General features: G+C 39.0%; 1 protein-coding gene across 5 annotated transcripts in view; it reads left to right on the plus strand.

Annotated features, from left to right (window-relative positions):
* The window catches only part of LOC111874739 (peptidyl-prolyl cis-trans isomerase FKBP8), a 36467-nt gene extending 18143 nt beyond the window's left edge, over positions 1-18324 (plus strand). For all 5 annotated transcript variants that reach the window (XM_023870522.2, XM_023870495.2, XM_023870512.2 and 2 more), the window contains exons 5-8: positions 4742-4889; positions 9784-9951; positions 13373-13582; positions 17584-18324. In XM_023870522.2, coding sequence (XP_023726290.1) covers positions 4742-4889; positions 9784-9951; positions 13373-13582; positions 17584-17661 — 604 coding nt within the window. In that variant the 3' untranslated portion in view covers positions 17662-18324. The remainder of the gene's footprint in view (positions 1-4741; positions 4890-9783; positions 9952-13372; positions 13583-17583) is intronic.
* Positions 18325-23284: the final 4960 nt, after the last annotated feature.

The following is a 23284-nucleotide window of genomic DNA, read 5'->3' on the forward strand; positions in this document are numbered from 1 at the left end:
CAGCTCAGGGCAATATGATATTATAAACACAAGCACATATCACGTCTCTGCTGTTTATAGCTTCAGAGCAAAGAAAACACGCCATTCATAACAGCTTGAACGAGGAAATCGCTCGCAAGAGCAACAGGAACTTTGCTGCAAGACAGGCATATGTAACGATCACTTAGCGCAGCTAAACTCCTGTCGTCGTCCTCGTTGTTCTCCTGACAACAGGCCAGCGAAAAATCTAACAATCTACAGCAAAACCATCAAATATTATGGGCGTTATAACGTAGGTGTGCAACTGGACGAAACATACACGTGAAACCCCCCCAGACGATTTAAATACCTGACGAAACATACACGTCAAACCACGCTGAACGGTTAATACTGCTGGTGCGTGTAATAATAGCATGACAAAGCTGATGCTCAGTAAATTTGTTTTTCTCGTGTATGATACAACATGAGTTTTAGCAGTGTTAAGTCCCATGGAGTTAGCAGTGCACCAGTCACTTACGGAATTAATGTCAGATTGAAGTAAGAGGCAATCGTGGATAGTTAATAATGTGGAGAATTTTTAGATCATCAGCAAAAATTAGAAATTTACAGTAGTTAACGGAGTCCAATAGGTCATTTATAAATACGTTGAAAAGAAAAGGCCCCAGAACAGAGCCTTGCGGCACCCTGGATGTTACATGAAAAGGCAGGGAGAGAGTGCCAGAAACGCGAACCCGAGACTGTCTGTTGGTTAAGTAAATGCGAAACCAGCTAACATAAGCATCAGAGAATCCGAAGGAGCTTAATTTATGCAAGAGCATATTGTGAGGAATGAGGTCAAAAGCATAAGAAAGATCAAAATAGACGGCATCAGCTTGTCGCTGACGGCGGACCACAGGCATCAAGAAGTCGAGAAACATCACCAAATTGGTAACTGTAGATTTAGTTCTGGTAAAGCCATGTTGGTTGGAATTAAATTTAGTGAAATGAGAAACACGATCATGAGTAATGAATTCAAACAATTTAGAGAAATTACTGATAATAGAAATAGGCCTGTAGTTGTTCACAGCGGCATGATTGCCTCTTTTAAATACTGGTACAACAGCAGATTCTTTCCATGCAGCAGAAAAATACTGCTGCGTCAGGCTCAAGTTAAATATATATGCCTAAGTATAGGAATAAAAATATCTGCACAACCTTTGATGATAAAACCAGGAATACCGTCAAGCCCAACAGATTTTGATGGATTTAGTCTCTTGATGGCTTTGTATACATCAGCATCAGAAATGGGGGCAAGTGTTAAAAATTCAGAAGATTGTGAGAGAGGGTGAATGACCTTAGAGCAGTGATTATTATAAACAGATTGAAAGTGCTTAGCGAATGCATCAGCAACAGCTTCGGGCTGGACTAGGTGTGTACCATCAACTTCTAGATGAATGGAACCGGATCTATGCTTTCTGAAATTAGATATGTATTTCCAGAAATGTTGGGCTGTGACTTTAAATTGTTATGAACTGACTTCAACCACCTAAGCCTGTTGGACTTGATGGTGTTTTTAACTAGTTTTCAGTAATAGGCGAACCTGCCGTAAAAGTAATCGGAAGGATTGTTTTTAAAACGATGGTGGAAATGATTTTTCTTGGTGATGTAATACCTTAAGGTATAGGAGAATCAGTGAGGGAGTGTAGACTTGCAGCGATACCCACAAGGAATTGCCTGTTCCATGGCACTTCTGACAGCAACACTGAGGCTGGCGACTGCTACGTCAACAGAAGAGGTTTCATACACGCTTGACCAATCATAAGTAGATAGAATGTTGTAAAGTGTAGTTTCCTGCTGCAAAATTTTGATAACTGAACTCACATTTTAAATTACTGTTAACATTAGGTAACAAAACATCAATGTTCAAAGGAGGGTGATATATATCAGGCACGACCAATCCAGAGTCGACAGGAACAGAGTTTAGATCACTGAAATTCGCAAATACCAGGTCAAGCATGTTAAGAGTGTCAACAGCCTCAACGGACTGCCTTAGGCGAAGAAAACGTGTGGAGGTGTATATAGAGTCCCCTTTGAGTTTACAATAATGATGACAACTAGAAAGAGGTGTCCCGTTCTCCCAGTTGAATCCAGGAGCATTGAAGTCACCGAGTAACATGACATGAGTATTGTTTGTGTCTAGATTGTTTTCAAGTTGTCGAAAGTAGGCAGTAATGACTTCCGATTTGGTGTCTGGAGAAGTAAAGGTTACCAGTAAGCATGTTTATGCCATCAGCAGTGGGAACCTTGACCCACACACATTCAGAACAGAGTTCTAAATCATACCTGCGACTGCAAGAGCCCAGGCTAGTGGTAATGGCTGTTAATACACCACCACCGCGAGCCTTGATTATATATGGCCGGTCAGACCGGTAAACTGTGTATTGGTTAGGAAACAGATTGTGATCGTAGCACAGGTTGTTGAGCCATGTCTTGGACAGACAAATTATGTCATAATTGGAGGTGCACATGTCATAAAATTCAAGTTGTTTGGTCCTGAGACCTCTAACGTTTTGATAGTAAATGCCAAGAGAGTTACCGAAATTGCGATGCGACATGGCCAAACGACTCTTGCTCGCATCACTGAAAGAGGCCATGTTTATGTGCATGTTGAGCTGCCTCCGTTGGCCCCATCATTACCCGCTGGATTTTCTGCAGGTTTAACAGCAGCAGTGGGAGGTGCCACTTCAGGTGTGCTGGCGGTAAATATCTGGTCTGTGGTAAGCTTGCCATAATATAGAGCAATCAAGCAACCAGAAGGCCAGACACCAGTGCTATTTATTAGAGCAAATTCGTCTTCCGATACTGAGATTTGAAAGGAAGAGTACGAGTTGAATTTAGTTTTGAGTCTGGTGCAGACCAACTGTTTTAGACTCAATTTCTCCTTCAATGATTTGTGCACATCATCAGCAGTAACCTCGGGGCTAAACCGAGAGACAATAATAATACTAACAAATAGAAAATGACAATAATATAGGAATTTATAAATTACAGAGAACTAACATGAGGAACAAGCTGCCAGGGAAAACATTTTAATATATTAACAGAAGTGACGACACCCTGAGTGAAGTGAAACAACAAATTGTAAAAGGATTTTATCTAATTTTAATTAAAGGAGGACTGCAGCGTGTGGTTTTTAAAATGAATTGGAACAGCAAAACAGTGTAGCAGTTTTAACAAGGTCTTGATTGAATATCTGTAATAAAACACTTAAGATGGCCCTTTGAGGCCGAAACATGTAGTGTTAAGTGTTGAAGAATATACTGAAGTGTAAAACAAGTTTTGCAATTTAGACGGATATAGACAAATAGACGCCAATGATCACAACATTTCGGAAACTGGCTCTGTTTCTGTCTCAGGTGAGGGGGAGAAACCTGCTCTGTTGGGTCCTTAGATATCTCCCTTCAACAAAGCCTGGTTTCAGGTATTTATATAGCTGTAGTCATATTGACGGGGGTTGTCCAGTTAGCTCTTACTAAGGGATTCAACAGAGTAATGTCTCGCCCATCACCTGAGGACAGAAGCAGATCCAGTTTCCAAAACATTGTGTCCTCTAGTTTTTTAAATAGTGGGCATTGGACAGTGTCTTAAAGAGTGTTTTAGGCATCTGTTATATCATATGTCATTAAATATTTTAGAAATTAATGTGACATTATTTGTGTATATGAATTTGATGATTTAGAATCAATTTTATTATCTACTTATGTAAAGAAATTATAAAAGAATAATGGTAGTAATAAAAGAAAGGTGAAGCTATCCCTGTAACAGGCCATGAGGGCCCATAGAGTAGTGAGATGTTGAGGTTCCCACATTTTCTGTAGACAGTCAGCTCACAGATGGTGGTAAGGTTGTCAGCCTTATGCACTGGACACCCTTTACCCCCCAGGAGGATTCCTGGTACTTGTTTCTGTTAGAGGCTGAATCAACCTCAGGGCCATGATGCGGCTGGAAGGATTAGGTAAATTAAAAAAATCCACCTCATCTGAACTTGAACCTGCAACCTTCCTTTTTGTAGCATAGTGCCCCAACCAACGATGCTACGGCTGCATGTGGATACAATATTTAAAATGAAAACTTGGTGACCTTGCCTCCCCACAGCAGTCACAACACCCTTTGGGGTGGGGGTGAATCCCACAGTTTCACCCCACCCAAAAGGGGGTTGTGATTGCTGTGGGGAGGGGAGGGGAGGGGAGGTCATCAAGTTTTCATTTTAAATATTGTATCCATATAAACTTTTTTTCAAGTCAGTAACATTTTATTTAGGTGCTTTCAGAAAATATTAAGTGCAACTGCAGAAACAGTTTGTGTATTTTTTCATGGCTGTACAGGAATAATTTATTGCCTCTTGTAAGTGTAAATTGATTATAAAGTTATTTAGGTTCATGCTGTTACTGTAGACCCTGATAGGGACCTGCAGCAATGTGCAGAATTGAACTTTTCACTGATTGACAGAGATAGAGGGGTTTGTATAAATTTATGTGTTGCTTTAGGGTGTGTCAGTATTACAAAATGTGAGAACCCAGGTATACAAGTCTTAAAAAAGATTACAAATTTCTTGATGTGGTGATTTTCCGTAACTTCGTTTTATTGAAAATGTTGATTTTGCGTAAGAAAAGTCATTACCTCAGAAATTTATTAAATACAGTCAACTCTCGATTATCCGGGCTAATGGTGGGGATGNGAGTTACTGTAAGTAAACAGATGAAACTATGTCTTTTGGTGGTAGATGTCGCAAGAGGGAGCGAGGAAATTGGTGGTATACTCGTCAAGAACACACACTTGCTATCCAGTGCTATCGGCGTGCCCTTGATTATCTCGATGACATTGAAGGTGGAATAACTCTTAAAAGTGGAGAAGAGGACAGCAGCAGTCAGGTGAGGATACTGAGCTTGAGTAACTTTAAGCAGATGCTACAAGTCATCTTATCATCACCTTCACTGTTTTTCTGTTGAATGTTGTAGTTTGGTGAGATTTGACTGTACCAAGTTTCACTTCCTATTGTTAAAAGGTAAAGTTGATTAAGCACCATGCTGTGAAAACATTTGGTGGAGTGAAGATATAGCTCCATGTATTCTTAACCTTGGCACTGGATGGAGGTGAGCTTTACAGCTTGGCTACTTTGCCCGCAGAGAAAGAGCCCTTAATATTTACTGGCCCAGAGCCATCCAGGAGATGCAGAGAAGAGAAAAATCTCTTGCCTCTACCAGGAATTGAACTCTGATTCCTTGGTAGTTCAGTCTCCAGTCTATCACCATGCTGACTAAACTACTATGGTACACTGTTCATTGATTTTGCAACAGTATAGTTTTGCTCAGTGGTCTGGGATTCCTCCATTCTGTCTCCTGATGAAGGAAAGAGAAGCTGTTTCCAAAATACTGTAGTCTGCAGGAGTCCAAAATATCAGTCAGAGGTAGTTATACACCATCATCAGAAACCTTGAGACTCAGAGCAAAATTTTTTTTCTGTGCTTTGCTGTATTTAAGATTCTCACGTCTGTGAGTGTAACGGTTGCTGTCTTCTGTGTTATGATGGCATGTCATCTGGTATAAATTTAGCAATGTTTTGGAGGAATATGCTGCTTCCATCTTCAGGGCCAAAAGTAATTAAAGCAATCAGCAAGTAGCAAGCTGAATGCATGAAGATCGAGGCAGTACTTGTATGTTCCTCCAAAACACACTGGTAAACTACATGGCATTATATCGCAGAAGACAGTGCTCTTCATTATTTTGTGTACGTGTGCATAATACGTTTTGTAGTGAAGCAGTTAAGGCAGTTAGTCCCCATAGATAGGTAACCACTTGTATCTCCTAATATGAAGCCACTTCAGTTCCCAAAGGTGCTCAGTTTAGTTGGTAGAGGTGTTCTCTGTTCCAGGGAATAAATGTTTGGAACTTGAGTGACATCAGATGAAGTTACACTGGTCATGATAGACAAGGTGGACACATTCAGAACACTGTTAACCTCTAAGGTCCGAATGACACGTATATATGATGCAAGCAGCAACCGGAGTTGGCCAGATGACACATATACATGACGCAGGACACCTGCACTCTTTGGGAGTGCTGACAGTTTGACCTTGGGTTTGAAACCAAAACAGACCTACATGAGGTCATGTCAGTGGTTCATTCCTTAGCTCTTAACAAAGAAGTTGTTTATCACAGTATTGGTTTTGATACTGTTTACGTTTAGATGTGACTGTTTATGACCTGTTCAGCCAAATATAGATCAGCTTTGTTTCGAGAACTGATGAGGAAATATTCTTCTGTGCGTGCATGTGAGTGCTTCCAGAGCCTTCAGGGAAGTGTGACGCATGCAAGGATTGGTTTTCAGTGACGAATTATCATTTAGGAAGTCAGAGTCAGACTGTCGTATAAGTCTTTGTATATTATTTTTATTTTGTGTCTCGGAAGAGGTATAAACCCACTGAGCCAGTATTACTTTGTGAGTAAAAGGAATCTTCGTCACCGTGACTTTCCGTATCAGTGTCGGACTGGCACCTTTTCGACTTCTATTACAGTTATTATTTTTTATTGCTAGTGGGGTGAGACTAAGTCCCTTGTACTGCTGCCGCTTCTGGCCTATTGTACCATACTGTTACAGTTACTTTGCATCACTATTTTGTGAGTCTTAGTCAATCAACTTAATTTATTCGATTTTGCTGGAAACCCCCCCTCCCCCAAGATAGAACCTGAAAAACATGCCCAATATTCCAAATTTCTCGATGCAGAAGAACTGGAAGAAATACTGATGGAAGAGGAATCTCATGAAGTGTTAGAAGATATCAATGCATTCATTGAACCTTGAGAAAATATGTTGTCATCGTCATCATCATCATCATCAGACAATGAGGCAGAGGAAACGGAAATTAGGTTTCGTGATAGAAGACCCGGGGATTCGCCAAAGGTATTAGACTTCACTGGTCCTCTGAGTGGAATCAACAGATCAGCTGCTGCCAATATAAATGCACAGTCCTCTCCTTTTTCCATTTTCATTCTGTTTTTCCAACAAATATTCCAAATCTTGTTACAAGAAACCAACAGATATTTCCACCAATTTATGCCATGCCAAGATGCTCCAGGCCCTTCTGTTCAACCTCCTGATGTTACAATTGAAGAGATATATAACTTTTTTGCAATAATTATCTAAATGGGCCATGATCAACGGGACACCCTCAAAGATTATTGGTCAAGAGATAAGCAGTTCTACACTCCATTCTACCGTAACACCATGGTATGAGGCTGTTTCTTCCATATTTTGAGATTCCTACATTTTGAAAATAATGAAGCTCCTCCAAATCGAGATGACTCAGACTATGATAGGCTCTGGAAAATTAGAAAATTTTTTGACAATCTCAACAACAAATTTTGTGAACTTTACAATCCAGCAGAACATCTTGCTGTTGATGAAGTCAGTGTTGTTCAAAGGAAGAGTGATTTTTCGTCAGTATATTCCAAAGAAACACAAAAGATTTGGTATAAAAACTTACAAGCTTTGTGATATTTTCGGGTATACTTATGACATGACAGTTTATTTGGGCAAACAAAGGCAACTTGCGACAGAAGAAATTACATCGACACATGGCATTGTTCTCCAGCTAATTCGAAGAGTAGAAGGCTTGGGACACAGAATTTACATGGATAGTTATTTCTGTTCTCCTGCTTTATTTGACGATCTTTTAGAGAGGAAAATAAATTCATTTGGCACCGTTTGCAATGATAGGCGTGGAATGCCACAAGACATTCGGCCCAAGTCAATGAAATTGAAAAAAGGGGATGTTGTTACAAGGGTCAAGGGGCATCTAAGTGTTGTTCGTTGGAAAGACAAGCGTGATGTGTATGTTCTGACGAATTTGCACCCTCCTCCATTGGAAGGCAACTTCCGAGAAGAATCCGGCCGTGCTGTCAAACCCCATGTAATTGAAGACTACAATGCACACATGGGCTTTGTTGATAAATCTGACAGGATGGTAAACAGTTATGACACTGCTAGGAGGACACGGAAGTGGACAAAGAAATTGTTTTTCCACATTCTAGATATGACTATTCTAAATGCATATCTATTACACAAGTCATGTGGTGGAAAAATGACACAAAAAGTTCCGCGAAATATTGGTACGGGATTTGATTCTTCAGTCGCATGAGGCGAATATATACCACGGTCAGTGGCGTTTCTTGGGGGAGCCCAAGTTCATCTGGGTCCCAACTGAGTCAACTGGTGGTGAAACATTCACAACACCGGCCAACCAAAGGAAAACAAAGACATTGTCATGTTTGTTTTCAAAATAAGAACCACAGAAGCATGCTCTACTACTGCAAAAAGTGTGACGTTGCACTATGTTTGGTGGACTGCTTCAAGAAGTGGCACACGCACGTCAGAGTGTGAGTTATCGTAAACTGTGAAGTGACGCAGTTCAAACTCGCATACAGTCTGAACAAAATATTATTGTATATAGTGTGATCATATTTACAGTATCACCATGATTCAAGGTTGAAGAAAAAACAATGGGTAAGTCCTTTGGAATTTCATAACATATATAATAAAGATTATGTTTTGCATTTCATGACAAAATATTCACAGTTAATTTTCATTTGTAAAACTTGCTCTTTTCTGTATATGTAGAAAATTTTATTGTCTTTCAGATTCTTTTTAGTTCATGTTTCTATGTTGCATAGAACGGAAAATATGCATTTTTTCTGAAAGTTTGCAATGATAATTAATTAGGGTGATTTAAATTTCGGCCATACATGGCTGCTGGCAATTTAAAAGTCCGTACGTTAAAGGTTAATAGGATGATTATTCGGGTTGCTCCTAAACATTACATGCTCATGTGTATGAGGTTGCAGGATTACAATTCTATTACACACTCACAATCTGTTTTCTTGAAGTTGTCTAGGCTGTGGGTTTATTGTTTGATCATTACATGACATTGGATTGTTAATTAATTAAATTAAACAGGAAATTTGGAATGAATGGAGTTCATTACTTAACATGTATTATCTAGCGAGCTGGATAAATGTAACAAAACTTTGTGCACAGTACTGGATAAAAATGTAAATTTTGTGAAGTCCAAATGTAAAGCAGCGCCCAGAGCACAAACACATTTTCAGGATCAAAGTATATTTTCATAGTAAGCATGAGGGTTGAGAGCATTGTCACACTGTAAGTTATATATTAAATGACAACTGCAGGTGATAGCCCAAAATTTGAATTGATTCCAGCACCTTGATTGGCTAGCCACAAGAAAACTGCCTTTGTTCTGGCAGTCAGTCAGTCAGATGTGAAGATACATTCAAATTCCATTTGCTCCTTTACACTTGTGGGGTTGGTAGGTTGAATGCATATCTGGCACGTGGAAAGAATTAATGTTTCCAGTCTATGTCCCTTTTCATGAGCTTTGTGGTGGCCCTGAGATCTTGCCAGTTGCAAATAGATTTGTTTTTATGTTGATAGGAAACATGTTTTCTCCAAACAACATTGCAAGAAATATATTTCCTACCAACAAAGGCTTCTCCTCTCCCTTTTCACTCATGTAGAAGCAAAAGAGTCTGGTGAAGACATAATTAAAAACGCCTCATTACCAGCCAATTGTCTAGAAAAATGTTGTCTCACAAACCTATGGGCCTCTGTACCCTGTTACAGGGATAGCTTTACCTCTTATTGCCAGGTTATTAGTATGGGGTTGGACTGCCATACCATCAGTTTGTTGTCACATGTTACTGACAAGTGAACAAATGTGATGCATTATTAAATGTTGATTGTTGCATGCAGGGAACAGAACAAGAGTTACATGAGCTGCTGGAAGATCGTCTGAAAGTGTACAACAATCTGGCAGCAGCACAGATGAAAATCAAGGCATATGATGCAGCACTGCAGTCTGTTGAAAATGTTCTGCGTTGCCATCCTAACAATGTTAAGGCAATCTTTAGGAAAGGCAAGGTACTGGTGTTTTAAATTTGTTGTGCTTGCCAATTAGTTCACAGGCATATGTCTTCTGTACTGTCTAAAACAGTACTGATTACAGTGTATGTGTAGCATGCATAGGAGAGAAGAGGAGTGTGTACAGAGCTGTGGTAGTAAGAGGCAACTGAGTGGACTAGGCATAGATGGGAGGATAAGGAATAGGATGGGGTAGGTTTATCTGGTTGAGGGTACGGATCAATGGTAGGATCTTGCAAATACAGTGATAAATGTTTGAGTTCTGTAAATTGCTGAGAATTTCAGAAGAATTACTTGGTTCCATACAGTTGATTGGTTAATTATTGTGTGTCAGTGTTTCTGTATATAATGTTGATTGGGAAACTCCATGTGAAATGGCCACTTGGAAGAAAATGGGAGGATATTATTAATATGTTTAATATTGGATGTTTTCTCAAAGAAAAATGTTGTAATTTAGAACACTATATGACTGCATCTGTTGGAACAGTACATAGATGTGCTCATTAAAAGCAAAACTTTACCAACAGATAGCAAATTCTATTTAATCATAAAAAAAAAATCAGGTATTTGCACCAGTTTTTAAACTGAGAACATAATCAACCTGATCACTACAGTTTTAGGATGGATAATAGTAAGTTAGTTATTTAGAGAGTGTGGGTTTCCCCATGCACCACGACCAGTTTGATCTATTATGCTTCCCTCTATGATATTCTACCAGTCTCTTTACCCTACCGATAAATGGTGTGTACCATCAGTCCCGCTGAGCAAGCGAGTTTGGCCACTTGCTTAGCAGTGTCTATAATGCTTCCCCCATCTATCAGAGGCCTTAGAGGCTATTGTTGGGCGGGAAACGTCCTGGAATTTGGCTCAGTGATCCCCTTTGGAGATATGAGGTTCTTTTATGTGCCGTAAAGTTACGGCACGGGACACACAGCTTAAAGTCCCTCTCGGAGGACTTGTTCCCTGAATTTTTCCGCCCTTAAAAATTCGATGACCTCCGCCGGGTATTTGAACCCGTGTACCATGAGTCATGAGGTGAGAACATTACCTCTAGACTACAGAGGCCGCTTGGATGGATAATAAGTATGTAGTATGTTGTGAGGATAGGACTGACTTAGAATTGTGTCAAGTGATAAGCTTTACTATTGCAGTGAAACTTCAATTTTGCTCTCTTGGATATTACATTTTTTATTTGGTCCCAGCAAAATAGCCACAAGAGCGGTGTTAAATTTTAACCAATCTTAATGTTTATCCAAACTTCTGTTTTTCCAAAATTTCATTTAATTTTGCAACTCCTGGTAATGAAAATATACCAGATTTTGTGTTCACAGTGTTCTGTTTTGAAACAAAAATTGAAAGAAATACTGGTACCATTCCACACATGATCATGGTGAAACAGGCAGATCTTTGCATACAAACTGAGAGCTCAGGAAAAAAGAAACAAGTGACATCGTTTGACTGGTTAAGAAGTAACAGCATTTGTAATTTAGTGTAGTTGTATTTACAGTGTTATTGAAGAAAGCAGTCTTCTGGGCTTTGGCGCCGTGTATATGTGNGTTATTGTTTGCAGACATATACTTTAAAAAGCAACAGACATTTTTATTTATGTTGCATCATTCTCATTTCCTTGATCTCACACTATTCAATTCTATATTTATTTTAGGTAGTCCTTTAGGAAGTGTAAAAATTAGATTTATGTTCAGTTGCTGGGAATTTAATTCTGGATGTCAGTCTCACAGCCCATCCCTTCTTTGACTGAGCTATCCTGGCTCTCAAATTAAGATGATCCGAGGTGAAAGAAGTCAGTTCTGAAGGGTTCTGAGATGATGTGGATTGTTGAATAGTGTGAAAATTAGGTTGTTTGATCTTTTATTAAAATACAATAACACCCCTGCCCCCCACTTTATGTTTCTTGATATAAGGTTTTCACTTATTTAACATTCAGTTTGATGACTCCAGGTCACTGAACAGGTTTATCTAGTGGCAGTGCTCTAGACTTGAATTTAGAAAATGTTCTAAAGAAAAATACACAAAGTTTTATTGATGCAAGTAAGGAGGTTGGCCTAGAAGTAAACACAGAGAAAACTAAGTATATGTTGTTGTCTCATCACCAAAATGCAGGGCAAAATCATGATATAAAGATAGGAAACATGTTTTGAAAATGTGGCATGACGATAACAAATGAAAACCTGATTGAGGAGGAAATTAAGAGGAGATAGAACTTGGGTAATGCTTGCTACCATTCAGTCCAGAACATTTTTTCTTCTCATCTGCTTTCTAAAAACATAAAAATTAGAATATACAAAACTACAATTTTGCCTGTGGTTCTGTATGGGTGTGAAACTTGGTCTCTGACATTAGGGGAGGAACATAGACTGAGGGTGTTTGAGAACAGGGTGTTGAGGAGAATATTTGGACCAAAGAGTGATGAAGTGACTGGAGGTTGGAGAAAACTGCATAATGAGGAGCTTCATAACTTTTACTCTTCTCCAAGTATAATTAGAATGACCAAGTCAAGGAGGATGAGGTGGGCAGGGCATGTAGCACGAATGGGAGAGAAAAGGAATGCATATAGGATATTGGTGGGAAAGCCAGAAGGATAGAGACCACTAGGAAGACCAAGACGTAGGTGGGTGGACAATATTAAAATGGATCTTAGACAGATAGGGTGGGATGGTATGGATTGGATTGATTTGGCTCAGTATAGGGACCAGTGGAGGTCTCTTGTGAACTCGTTAATGAACCTTTGGGTTCCATGAAATGCTGGGAAATTATTCTAAATTCTGTTCTGATTTTGTTTTTGTTATCTTGACTGAGGGTATTCATTGTACCACTAATAGGCCATCACTGGGTCCTTCCAAATCCATTCCAATTCATCACTCAACTGTCATCTTACCATCTGGCACTAAATAGTCACAATACGGAAAAGTGTTGTGAAATAACCCATGGAAGAAATGATCCCAAATCAATAATTTAGGTGTTAAATTTCCTCAGTTCCCCCCCTCCCCAGGTTTAGTTTTTCTCCCAGACATATTGGTCTAGTAATGATGCTCTAGACTTATTTTTGGGAGGTCTTTGTTTTGAATCTCAGGTGGGGCTTGGGCTGTCCTGTCGAGTTATTCGTGGTTCTACTTAGTTCCTCCAGGCAAATTCCAGGACAGCAGCTTGATTAGACTGACCACTACCTTCCAGATGTTTTCCAGTTCATTCTACTGTTCAGTCCTGTATAATCTAGATACTGACATCGTCATGTACCCCCTACCAAAGATTAGTGTTCAAACCCATTGCTTCCGAAAGCAACCTTAAATGGCCATTTTACTGCTGCTTCAAAGTGGTTCGGGTGAACAATAATTCAGTGACCACATCATCTATATGTTAAATCTATGTCTTTCTTAGTCATCTCTGTCTTCCATGTTGCTAGATTCTGGCTGCAAAAGGAGAGAACTCAAGTGCAGTGGCAGCTCTTCGATTGGCCAGCCAGTTGGAACCAAATAATTCAATGATCCGACAGGAGTTAATACGGATGTTGACATTACATAAAGAGGACATACAGCATGAGAAGAACTTGTATAAGAAGATGCTTGGACAGGACAAGGGCCCTGAAAACCTACCCAAGGATAAGAAAGTAGTGGTATGATTACTGCACTTTGAAGCTATCTATTTCATGCTCATATTCATTACATAAGGATTATATTTTGAATATTCTGTTACATGAATCAAGATTGTATTGCATCATGAAAGACCATATTACCAGTATGCCATTTGAGCCTCAAATCCTACAAAATATTGCATGCTTTATTCATGTTACAGTACATCACTGGTTAACCCTTCAGTGCCATAGTCCATGCATGGCATGCCAGTGGCTTCTGTCACATGTTGCAGAAGTCTGTACCTGGCACGCATAGTGCAGCGCTAAGTTTCAGCTCGTATTTTGAACTCTTATTATTCATGTAAAGTAATTCGTTTGGTATGAAATTAAAGAGGAAATTTCAGGTTATCATTTCGTATATTCGTTGTCCCACTTTGAACTACTTGTGGCAGTTGTAATACATTTGAATTCTCTGAAAAAGTTTTCAACTTCAACACTTGGTGCCTTATTGCCATACAAATATCTCTCTGCCCATGGGGGAATTTTTATGAACTAAATATGTTAGATCAATACTGTGTGCTGTCCTGCATGCTGATTGAATGAAAAATTGATTCTCTTGAAGCGTATTCTGACGAATGCTGCTTCTAGATTGGAATTTGTAATCTTGAGAAGACGTGGAGAATCTACAACTTTGAGACATGATGTTGACTCTAGAAGTGTGTTATGACTGCTATGTAGCAAATGATAAACAGTTCACTGTATGACTGATACTACTGCAATTCCCCTTTGTTCTATAAAAAGTGGCCAGCTGTGTTTTGTCATGACCAGTGGAGAATATATTTACTTCATAATGAATCAGAATAAAGTTTTATCAGATTCAGAGTTTGACACTGAAAATAGATGTTTGTGCTTTCCTCAATTCTCTGGTAAATGACAGAATTGAGAAAAGCACGAACATCCATTGGGAAAATATTCATTACTATAAGGGGCAAAAAGAAAATTTATTAATGCAATGATAATATATAGGAATAACACAGGGAAAAGTATAGGTCAATTCTCAGTCAGAATTCAGTTAATTGAGGGACTCTCTGTGAAATGTGCTAATGCTATAGAACATAAAGTGTTGGGTCGACAATCATCAGACAAACAAGGCCCCGTCTAAGAAAAAGAAATTTTATCACCAAGATTCCACCAACTGCGAAGATATCAAGACCCCAGAAAGAGCATGTTGTGTGTCAAAAACTGTGTACTGGTGTGACACGTGTGATGTTTGACTCTGTGCAAAATGTTTTCATGACTAACACACCCAGCTGAACTTCTAAGATAATGTGATACTATCATTCATAATTTTTATAGGCTTACTGTGCCAAAAGAATAACTTTAAAGAAGTGTGGATCAACACACTGATTCTATATACATATCTGAATGTAGCGTGAAAATCAGAAAAACAGAACTCCAGTTTTTCCCAATTTATTACACTTTAAGTGAAATGTTGCATTTACTGTTTTAAATGTTTAAATACCCTCCATTGCAAGGAGTGAGGAGGAATTAAATGTCCTGTGTCATTGAAGGGTTAATAGTGACTGGCTATAGGTAGGAAGACTGAGGTGTCAGAGTCCAAATCGTGGCAGGGTCAAGAATTTTCTCCTCCGTGTCCAGACCAGATAAGGGGCCCACCCAGCTTCCATCGAATGTGTGCCAGGGGATCTTTCCCTGGGGATAAAGCAGCCAGAGCGTGAATTTGATCACTGACGTCCCACTAGTTCAAAGTCAAGATAACGTGGATCTATACATCCATGCCCCCATACATCTTCTTGGTGTAGTGTGTACTTACAGGAACAACTTTACAGTATTAGATCCAGTGTTGGGAATACAGTATGTCAATAAATATAGGCATTTAAAACTATCGCTTCTTGTTGGATGTCCCTGTGCAAGTAGGATATAGAATTATAGCTGCACGTCATAACATCTTTTATCTTGAAAATTGAAGCAGCAGATTCCATAGAAATGTCAGAAATGATCTACCAGACTACACTACATCCTATTTCAGAAGACCTCTTACACAGGGATTGAACATTGAATCTATTTGGAAAGTAACTTTCATTTATCTTAGGCAAGTAATATAGGAGTGGGGTGAGCTTAAACATACGAGGTAGTGTCTGTACAGAATGGGTTATGATGTATCCCATGACTAATAATTCCACCAGCTGCAAAATTTGTGTTGTTATCCAGCTCTGTTCATGCTAAAATCATAAGTTCTATGTTGAAATCCATCATGAATTATGCAAGATTTGTGGCCAAAATGTAATGAGTGGAGGAACTCTTAAGGCACTGATGTAGGATGTTCAGAGGTGGGTGAACAAATGCCATGATGAAGAGTAAGGTGGTCAGCCATCTCACCAGTGTGATGGTGGTGATGATGATCAAAATGAAAGACAGCACTTCGCAATTTCAGAAGTTTTGTGTGAATTTCCACAATTTTCTCACTCCAAGTGACTACAGCATGTTTTCCTACCTGGATAAGTGGTTGGGATCACAGCCCATCAGCAAGAATGATGAGTTGATGGAAGGTATCAAAACATGGCTGAGATCACAAGTGGCAGACTTCTTGGACACAGACTTACAAAAACATATTCCCCAACATGATAAGTGCCTCAATTCCAGCAGTTACTATATTGAGAAGTAGCTTAAATATTTACGTATTTTTTGTATATAATAAATTCCTTTTTGCATTGCTTTTTGTTAACAACTCACTGGAAATTACTTTCCAAATAGGCCTTGTAGAAACACTGCAGTTTCTACTTTTGTGGAGGGATACAGTTTGTGGAACTGGGATGTGTTGATACACATGGAACAGCAGTCAAAGACATTCTTAGACCTTCTTATCTAACAGTGTTAATTTTTAAGCGGTGATAGTAGACGTCTCCAAGGATTTCAAAGTGACACCGGACATTAAACTTTGTTATCTCTGTAGATTATAAAATCATTTCTTAGTAAACTGTTCAGTTGTGCACTCGGCCTGCATAACAACAAGGATACTGACTGGACGGCCGAGAAATTGGAGTTAGTTTCACAGCATGGGAAAGAGAACCCTTACACCTGGCTGTAGGGTACTACACTGGTTTTCAGGGTGTATTTTTCCAAGTGTAAAGTGGGGTAGGGCATGAAACTGACCACTCATCTCCATATAGTGCCAAGGTTAAGAATGCATGGATCTTTACCTTCACTTCACTATATGTACTACCTGCTTTAATTCCCAAAGTCATCCCTCTTCCCATGCAGCACACAACTTTATGATGTGCCATGAAATGCTCAACTATATTGTAATGTTAAGTATACAGTCTTCACTATTCTGTCCTGAGATGGAGGCAACAGGCTCCTCTGAAATGTTGGTTGTTCTGTTTATCAATCTGCAAGGTGTCACATTCCAGAAGACGAGCTTGATACTCACTGCATTGTGAACCTCTGATCTCACATATATTCTAATATGCCATGAGGATGATTTAAGAAACACAGGAACCGCCAGTGCAGATAATGAATTATCATTTGAGAAATCTTGAATTCAAATCTCTGCACAGAAACCGTCTATCCTGATTGAGGTTTTTGTAGTTATCTTGAATCTCTCCAGGCAGATGCCATAATTGCAAATAAAATTAGGCCATGACCACTTGCTTTCCACATCCTGATTCAGTATTCACTAATTCTGCCATTCAGTACGATTTCATCTGTGCTGTTTAGAGCGTTGTTGAGTAAATGATATGTAAGTAAGTAAATAATCCAAGAGTCTAAAATCTGACATACTAATATAATAATATAATGTTGTTGTTGTTGTTATTATTAATATTAGTAGTAGTAATGTTTTTTAAAACATCTCTGAGGCTGTGTCATACCTTAAATAAACAGTCTTATGTAAGAAGAATCCTGCATGTTCAATGACATCTCTGGTGTATGTGTGTCTATATGTGTATATATCACTATGACACACCTTCAAAGATGTTTATAGACACAGTAAATATCAAACTCATTTATGTCTCCTGTTTCAGATTCCTTGGGGTATTCTGTTTGGTACATTGGCTGTCCTGGTGGCAGGATTCATGGCCTATCGATATAAGTTGTTATAAAGTTGGCAGCTGTTTGAGGTGGACTCTTCTGTTATGTATGTTGAAGGCTGGAAATGTGATTGGTGTGACATGTTGAGCCTTGATTCACATTCCATAATGAAGTGTTCATGCTTTGCATTATCATATACTTTGTCCTGATTTTCAACTGTTTTGTTATCCTTTCCTTTGAAGGAATTTGTTGTTTGTATGTGTTCTAAAAATATTAATATCTGGAATATTCAGTTTGCATAATCATTTATTTTCTCTATGAAACAACTCTATTTTATACTAAGTGCTGATTATTAAAGTGTAAGTTAATTTTTCTATGCCAGCTTAGCGGTTTTCCTTAAATTTGTAAATGTAGACCCATTGCTGACTGTCGTCTCTTAAACAGCATGTACTGTTCAGGACTCACAACTGTGGCCATGGTTGCAGTAATGATAGACACTCTTCCCCTGCCAGATATATGAAACCATAATCATACCTCCAAAATGTTGACAGTGCTGCCCACATGCAAACAGTGCAAAGACCCAAGAGTAGAGTCAACACCAAGATGGGAGCAAGATAAGATAACCAATAAATTTTAATCAACATAAAAATGTTTCTGAAATTGTATATTTCTTTTGTATAAATACCAGAAATAAGTGTTTTCATACATATTAAAAATAAATATGCTTCAAGAGATCTAGTCTTGGTTTGGTCATACAGAACCTATATCTAATAACAGAACATAACACCAACGTTAACTTCATCTTGCATAATGAGGAACTTCATGATTTGTACCCATCAGATATTTTGGCACATATGAAATCGTCAAGTATGACATGTTTTGAGGCATGTAGAAAACATGGATGACATTGCAGAGGCATACAAAATTTTAGTAGGAAAACTTGAATGACAGAGATCATGCAGAGGACATGGTTAGATAGAAAGTACTAAAATAGATATTAGAGAAACAGTGTGTAATGCTATGGACTGGATTCAACTGGCTCAATATGGTGTTCAGTAGGGGGCTGTTAAAAACATGGTAGAGGTTTCATGAGAGGTGGGAAACTTATAGATGTGCTGAACAACTATTACCCCACACTTTAATGCTGCCTTAACAAACAAAACAGGATTTACTTTAGCATAGAATAGGATCTCTTATCAGTGTGTGTGTGTAGTGGTGCTCCATTTACTCTTCTATACTGAAGATGAAAGTAGCAGGTTCCTCTGAAATGTTGGTACCTACCTGTCGTGCTGCATGGTGTCACGTCTTAGGAAACATTGATTTCATTTCTAACTTTTGTATGCGCAGTTTTTGATGTGTCATATATTTAAAAACTCCAACATCAACAGCGTTCAACTTTTCTGCTTTTCATAGCAGTATGATGAAAACAGTGAAATATCCCGGTTTTTGTTTAGTTCCATCAAAATCACTTCTGTAATTGCAACTCATTGCCAGTAATTGAAAGAAAAGAAAGTTGTTTCTGTTCTTATTTATGCACTTGGCTGCTTTGCTGCCCAGTAAGAGAAACCCGTGTTATCTTTTTGGCAGGGAGTTGGATGAGCTCCAAAATCAGTCAGGACTGGTGTTGAGGACTAAAATCCCAGTCCTTGCAGTGAATCAAATCATAGTAGTCTGCCTACACATGGCTGAGCTCTCCCATAAAATAATTGATTTGTAAACTATGAAGTATGCCCTCCCCCACCAAACAGGAGTACAGTGTATCTAGTTACTCTTAATAAAAAGCACAATAGACCTCTGTAGGTCGCAGTGCAAGGGCCGAGAAGGCCCTCCCCTTATACATTCATACTCGTATTAGTTCATTTCCAATGAACCACAGCAGATAACATGGCACATATGCCGTCATCTGAGGGGTGTGAGAAAACTAGGTACAACAATATGAAATTCTTGAAGCTGCTTAAAATGCTCAAAAGGACATACTTCAGCCACACATAATTATACCAGAGCATGCTGAAAATCAAATAAGATCAAGGCAAGCTAACATATGTAACCTGACATCGCCAATGTCACTGTATGTAACCAACCATAACCACTTTCAAGGAATTATTGAAGTTGATGTATTATTATAGGGAAATTTTCTTGTTATGTAATCCACCTACCTCTAACAATTGGTGTAAACTATAATGTGTACAACATTTTGTGCAGATTAAGGTAAAGAGCACTGAGTTTAAATTTAATTTTCTGCTTCCATATCATGAGTACTTGCTAATGGATGTCACTAAACAGTATCATGCTCTGATGCCTCTGATGAGCATTTATTCCAAAAATATGAAGATATTAACTTATACTACCCCTTAGACAGGATTGTTGCAGGTCAGAAAGAAAGAAAGAATATTAAGCTTCATGCTTTCATCTAGATGTACCTTTGAAAAATGTAGTTAACAATATTGAAGCAGAGTAGAGGGAATTATGATCTAACAGCAGAGCAAACAGGAAACCAAAACATGGACACTTTCTTGTACTGTTGCTACAAATGTTACCAAAAATACTTCAAATTTGTTTAAGTGGTGGAAAGACATCAGTACATGAACAACTATAGTGTTTAAACATAAAATAATAATTTCTATTCATTTAGAGAAAGGTTGAACATTCTTTTCAACCAGATCAGGTAGTAAGCATAAAAGATCACTAGATGACTAAGGAAATCACAGGCTTAGTGTTTTTCACTACAAACGTGAAACGCACTGCATCTTCTGGTAAACAAGAAACTCAGCTGTTACCCTGCATAATACTGAATGTAACTGTAATAATTCTATCTTATTATTCATATGCACTGCAAGTGTCAAATACTGTGTAATTCAGTTAGTACTGAATTTAGTTGTAATTCTATATAATTGTGAATAAGCACTGCATCTATATGCATGTGTCATGGTATATAATTCTGTATAACATTGAATTTAGCCCTAATGATTATATAAAATTGTGCATAAGCACTTCATTACAGCAGTGAAACCTCACGAATTCAGAATTCGCGATAATATGGACAGCTGTTTTTTTGTTTCTTGCTCATGATGACATTGAAGATCACGTGAATCACATTTTATAACTTCCCAGAACATTTTTTTCAATAGCATTTATGTAATTCATACTTTCACTAATTTGGGCAAGGGTTTGCTTCCAATTAGTGAGGTCTTAACTGAACTTGCAAATGTCAAGCATTAAGCAAGTGTGACTTGTTAGTTGTTGTAACAATACAAGTTGTACCTGAGCATTGCACATATGCAGAAGGACAACTATCTTATAGTTTTGGTGTAATCATTGCTTAAATTTTTATATTTGTGGGAAGATGTAATATCCATTCATCTCCAACTTATTTTTATGAGATGTGGGCACGTACCATGCACCACACAACTCTACTTGCTTGATTTACAAGTGTCTTGTTCCTTGCAATTGGTAGGTTAGAATGCCCTTATCCATATGAATATACTCGTAGATAGTAGGTTTACCATTTCCTAAGTGCAAACTATACATGTGGAAACTTATGTCAGGTGTAAGTGGCCTCCGTAGTCTAGAGGTAACGTTCCCACCTCATGACTCGTAGTATACGGGTTCAAATATCCGGCGGAGGTCGTCGAATTTTTAAGGGCGGAAAAATTCAGGGAACAAGTCCTCCGGGAGGGACTTTAAGCTGTGGGTCCTGTGTTGTAGCTTTACGGCACGTAAAAGAACCTCATACCTCCAAAGGAGGTCACTGAGCCAAAATTGCGGACGTTTGCCGCCCAACAGCAGTCAGTAATACCTCCAGTAGATGGGGGAAGCATTATAGATACTTCTCAGCCAGTAGAGCCGGTCTGACTGGCTGGGCGGGACTGATGGTAAACACCAATACCGGTAGGATATAGAGGCTGGTAGAAATCATAGAGGGAAGCACAATGGACCACTACAGGTCTAAGTGCATGGGGAAACCCACCCTCTCTAATAACTAACTAACTAAGTAACTATGTCAGGTGTAAGCCCCTTGTCAATTTATATCTGTTCTTGCTTGGACTTAGCTGTAACCTGTCATTTCCTTGTAGTGAAATAGTCATACCTCTCTTTGAAGAGAAATCTTACACAGATATATCGGAGCTAGTTCATGCCATCATTAGATTTGTGCCGCTATACAGATAACACAGTTGGAGTCCTTTTAAAAACTCATACATGAAGTATGCCACAGTGGGCAGCATGCTAAAACTATTGACTACTATACTTCAGTCGAACTCCTGCCAATTCTCACATCATACATTTGCTTCATGCACTTTGTGCATGTTTGGCAGACTTCTTGTTAGATATTCTGGCCTGCACTCATCATCTTATACTACGCTTTCATTTTCCAAAAACTTGGAAGGAAGCAAAAATAATAACTTTCCCTAAACCTGGTAAAGACCCAAAATTCCCTCAAAATTTACATCCGATCAGCCTCCTGTCCGTGACAGGAAAACTATTTCAAAAAGTGATTTTGAAATTCCTCCAAAAACATATTGAAGAAAGAGACCTAGTCAACGCAAGCCAGGTTGGTTTTGTGCATGTCACAGTACGTCATTGCAATGTATGAGGCTGGCGGACCACGTGACCCCTAATTTCAATAATAAAATGTCTACAGCTGTGGTGTTCTTGGACATTGAAAAAGCCTTTGATACCATGTGGCACTGGCTTGCTGTATAAGTTATCAAAATTGGAATTGTCGAACAGTTTGACCAAGCTTATTGGGTCCTTTCTTTCTCAGCGTAAATTCAGGGTCTCGGGTGAAGGCAAAATGTCAACGCCCAGGGAAATGCAAGCAGGGGTGGCACAAGGTTTGGCCCTTTCCCCTACTCTTTTCAATTTCTACATAAATGATGCCCCCCAAACACATGGTGTTCACCTGGCCCTCTTTGCGGACGACACCTGCCTGTATGCGACAGATCGCAAGGAGGGTTTTATTGTTAGAAAACTCCAGCGCGGTCTCAGCTCAATGGAGACCTGGAGACCTGGTATGAGCGCTGAAATATAAAAATTAATGAAGATGAGACTCAGGGGTTCTACTTCTCTCGTGGTCGTCGATCGCCTGAGTCATGTCCCACTCTAAATGGATGAAATATTCCATTTGTAAATAGTGCAAAATATCTAGGTGTAATCTTCTATAAGAGAGTGACATGGAGATTACACATAGAAATGATCAAAGCCAAGGACTTCAGAACAAACATTAGAGTATATTCCCTATTCAAAAATGAGCATTTGAGTGCTAACATTAAGCTGACCCTCCACAAAGCTCTCATTAGATCCGTAATGACTTATGCTAGTCCCGCCTGGGAGTTAGCGGCAGACACTTATCTAGTGAAATTGCAGTGCCTGCAAAACAAGGTTCTCCGCACGATTGGCAATTTTCCAAGGCGCACACCGGTCCGCGATTTGCACATGGCATTCAAAATCCCGTACGTATATGATTACATAACAAAATTATGCAGGCAACAAGCAGAAGTCATACAAAATCATGATAATGAGAATGTTCGCAACATCGGACAAGGCGAAGCCCGACACAGAAAGTATAAGAGGCTTAAATTTGGCGGCGGTCAGGCGTANTTTCATTCAAAAGAAATATCTGGTCATGAGCCCCGGCTGGGGCTCGACGCCAAGACAGACAGACTGACTGACCGTCAGTTGCAACGTGACTCTGAC

This window comes from Cryptotermes secundus, unplaced genomic scaffold, assembly GCF_002891405.2.
Source record: "Cryptotermes secundus unplaced genomic scaffold, Csec_1.0 scaffold192, whole genome shotgun sequence".
Classification (NCBI taxonomy): Eukaryota; Metazoa; Arthropoda; class Insecta; order Blattodea; family Kalotermitidae; genus Cryptotermes; species Cryptotermes secundus.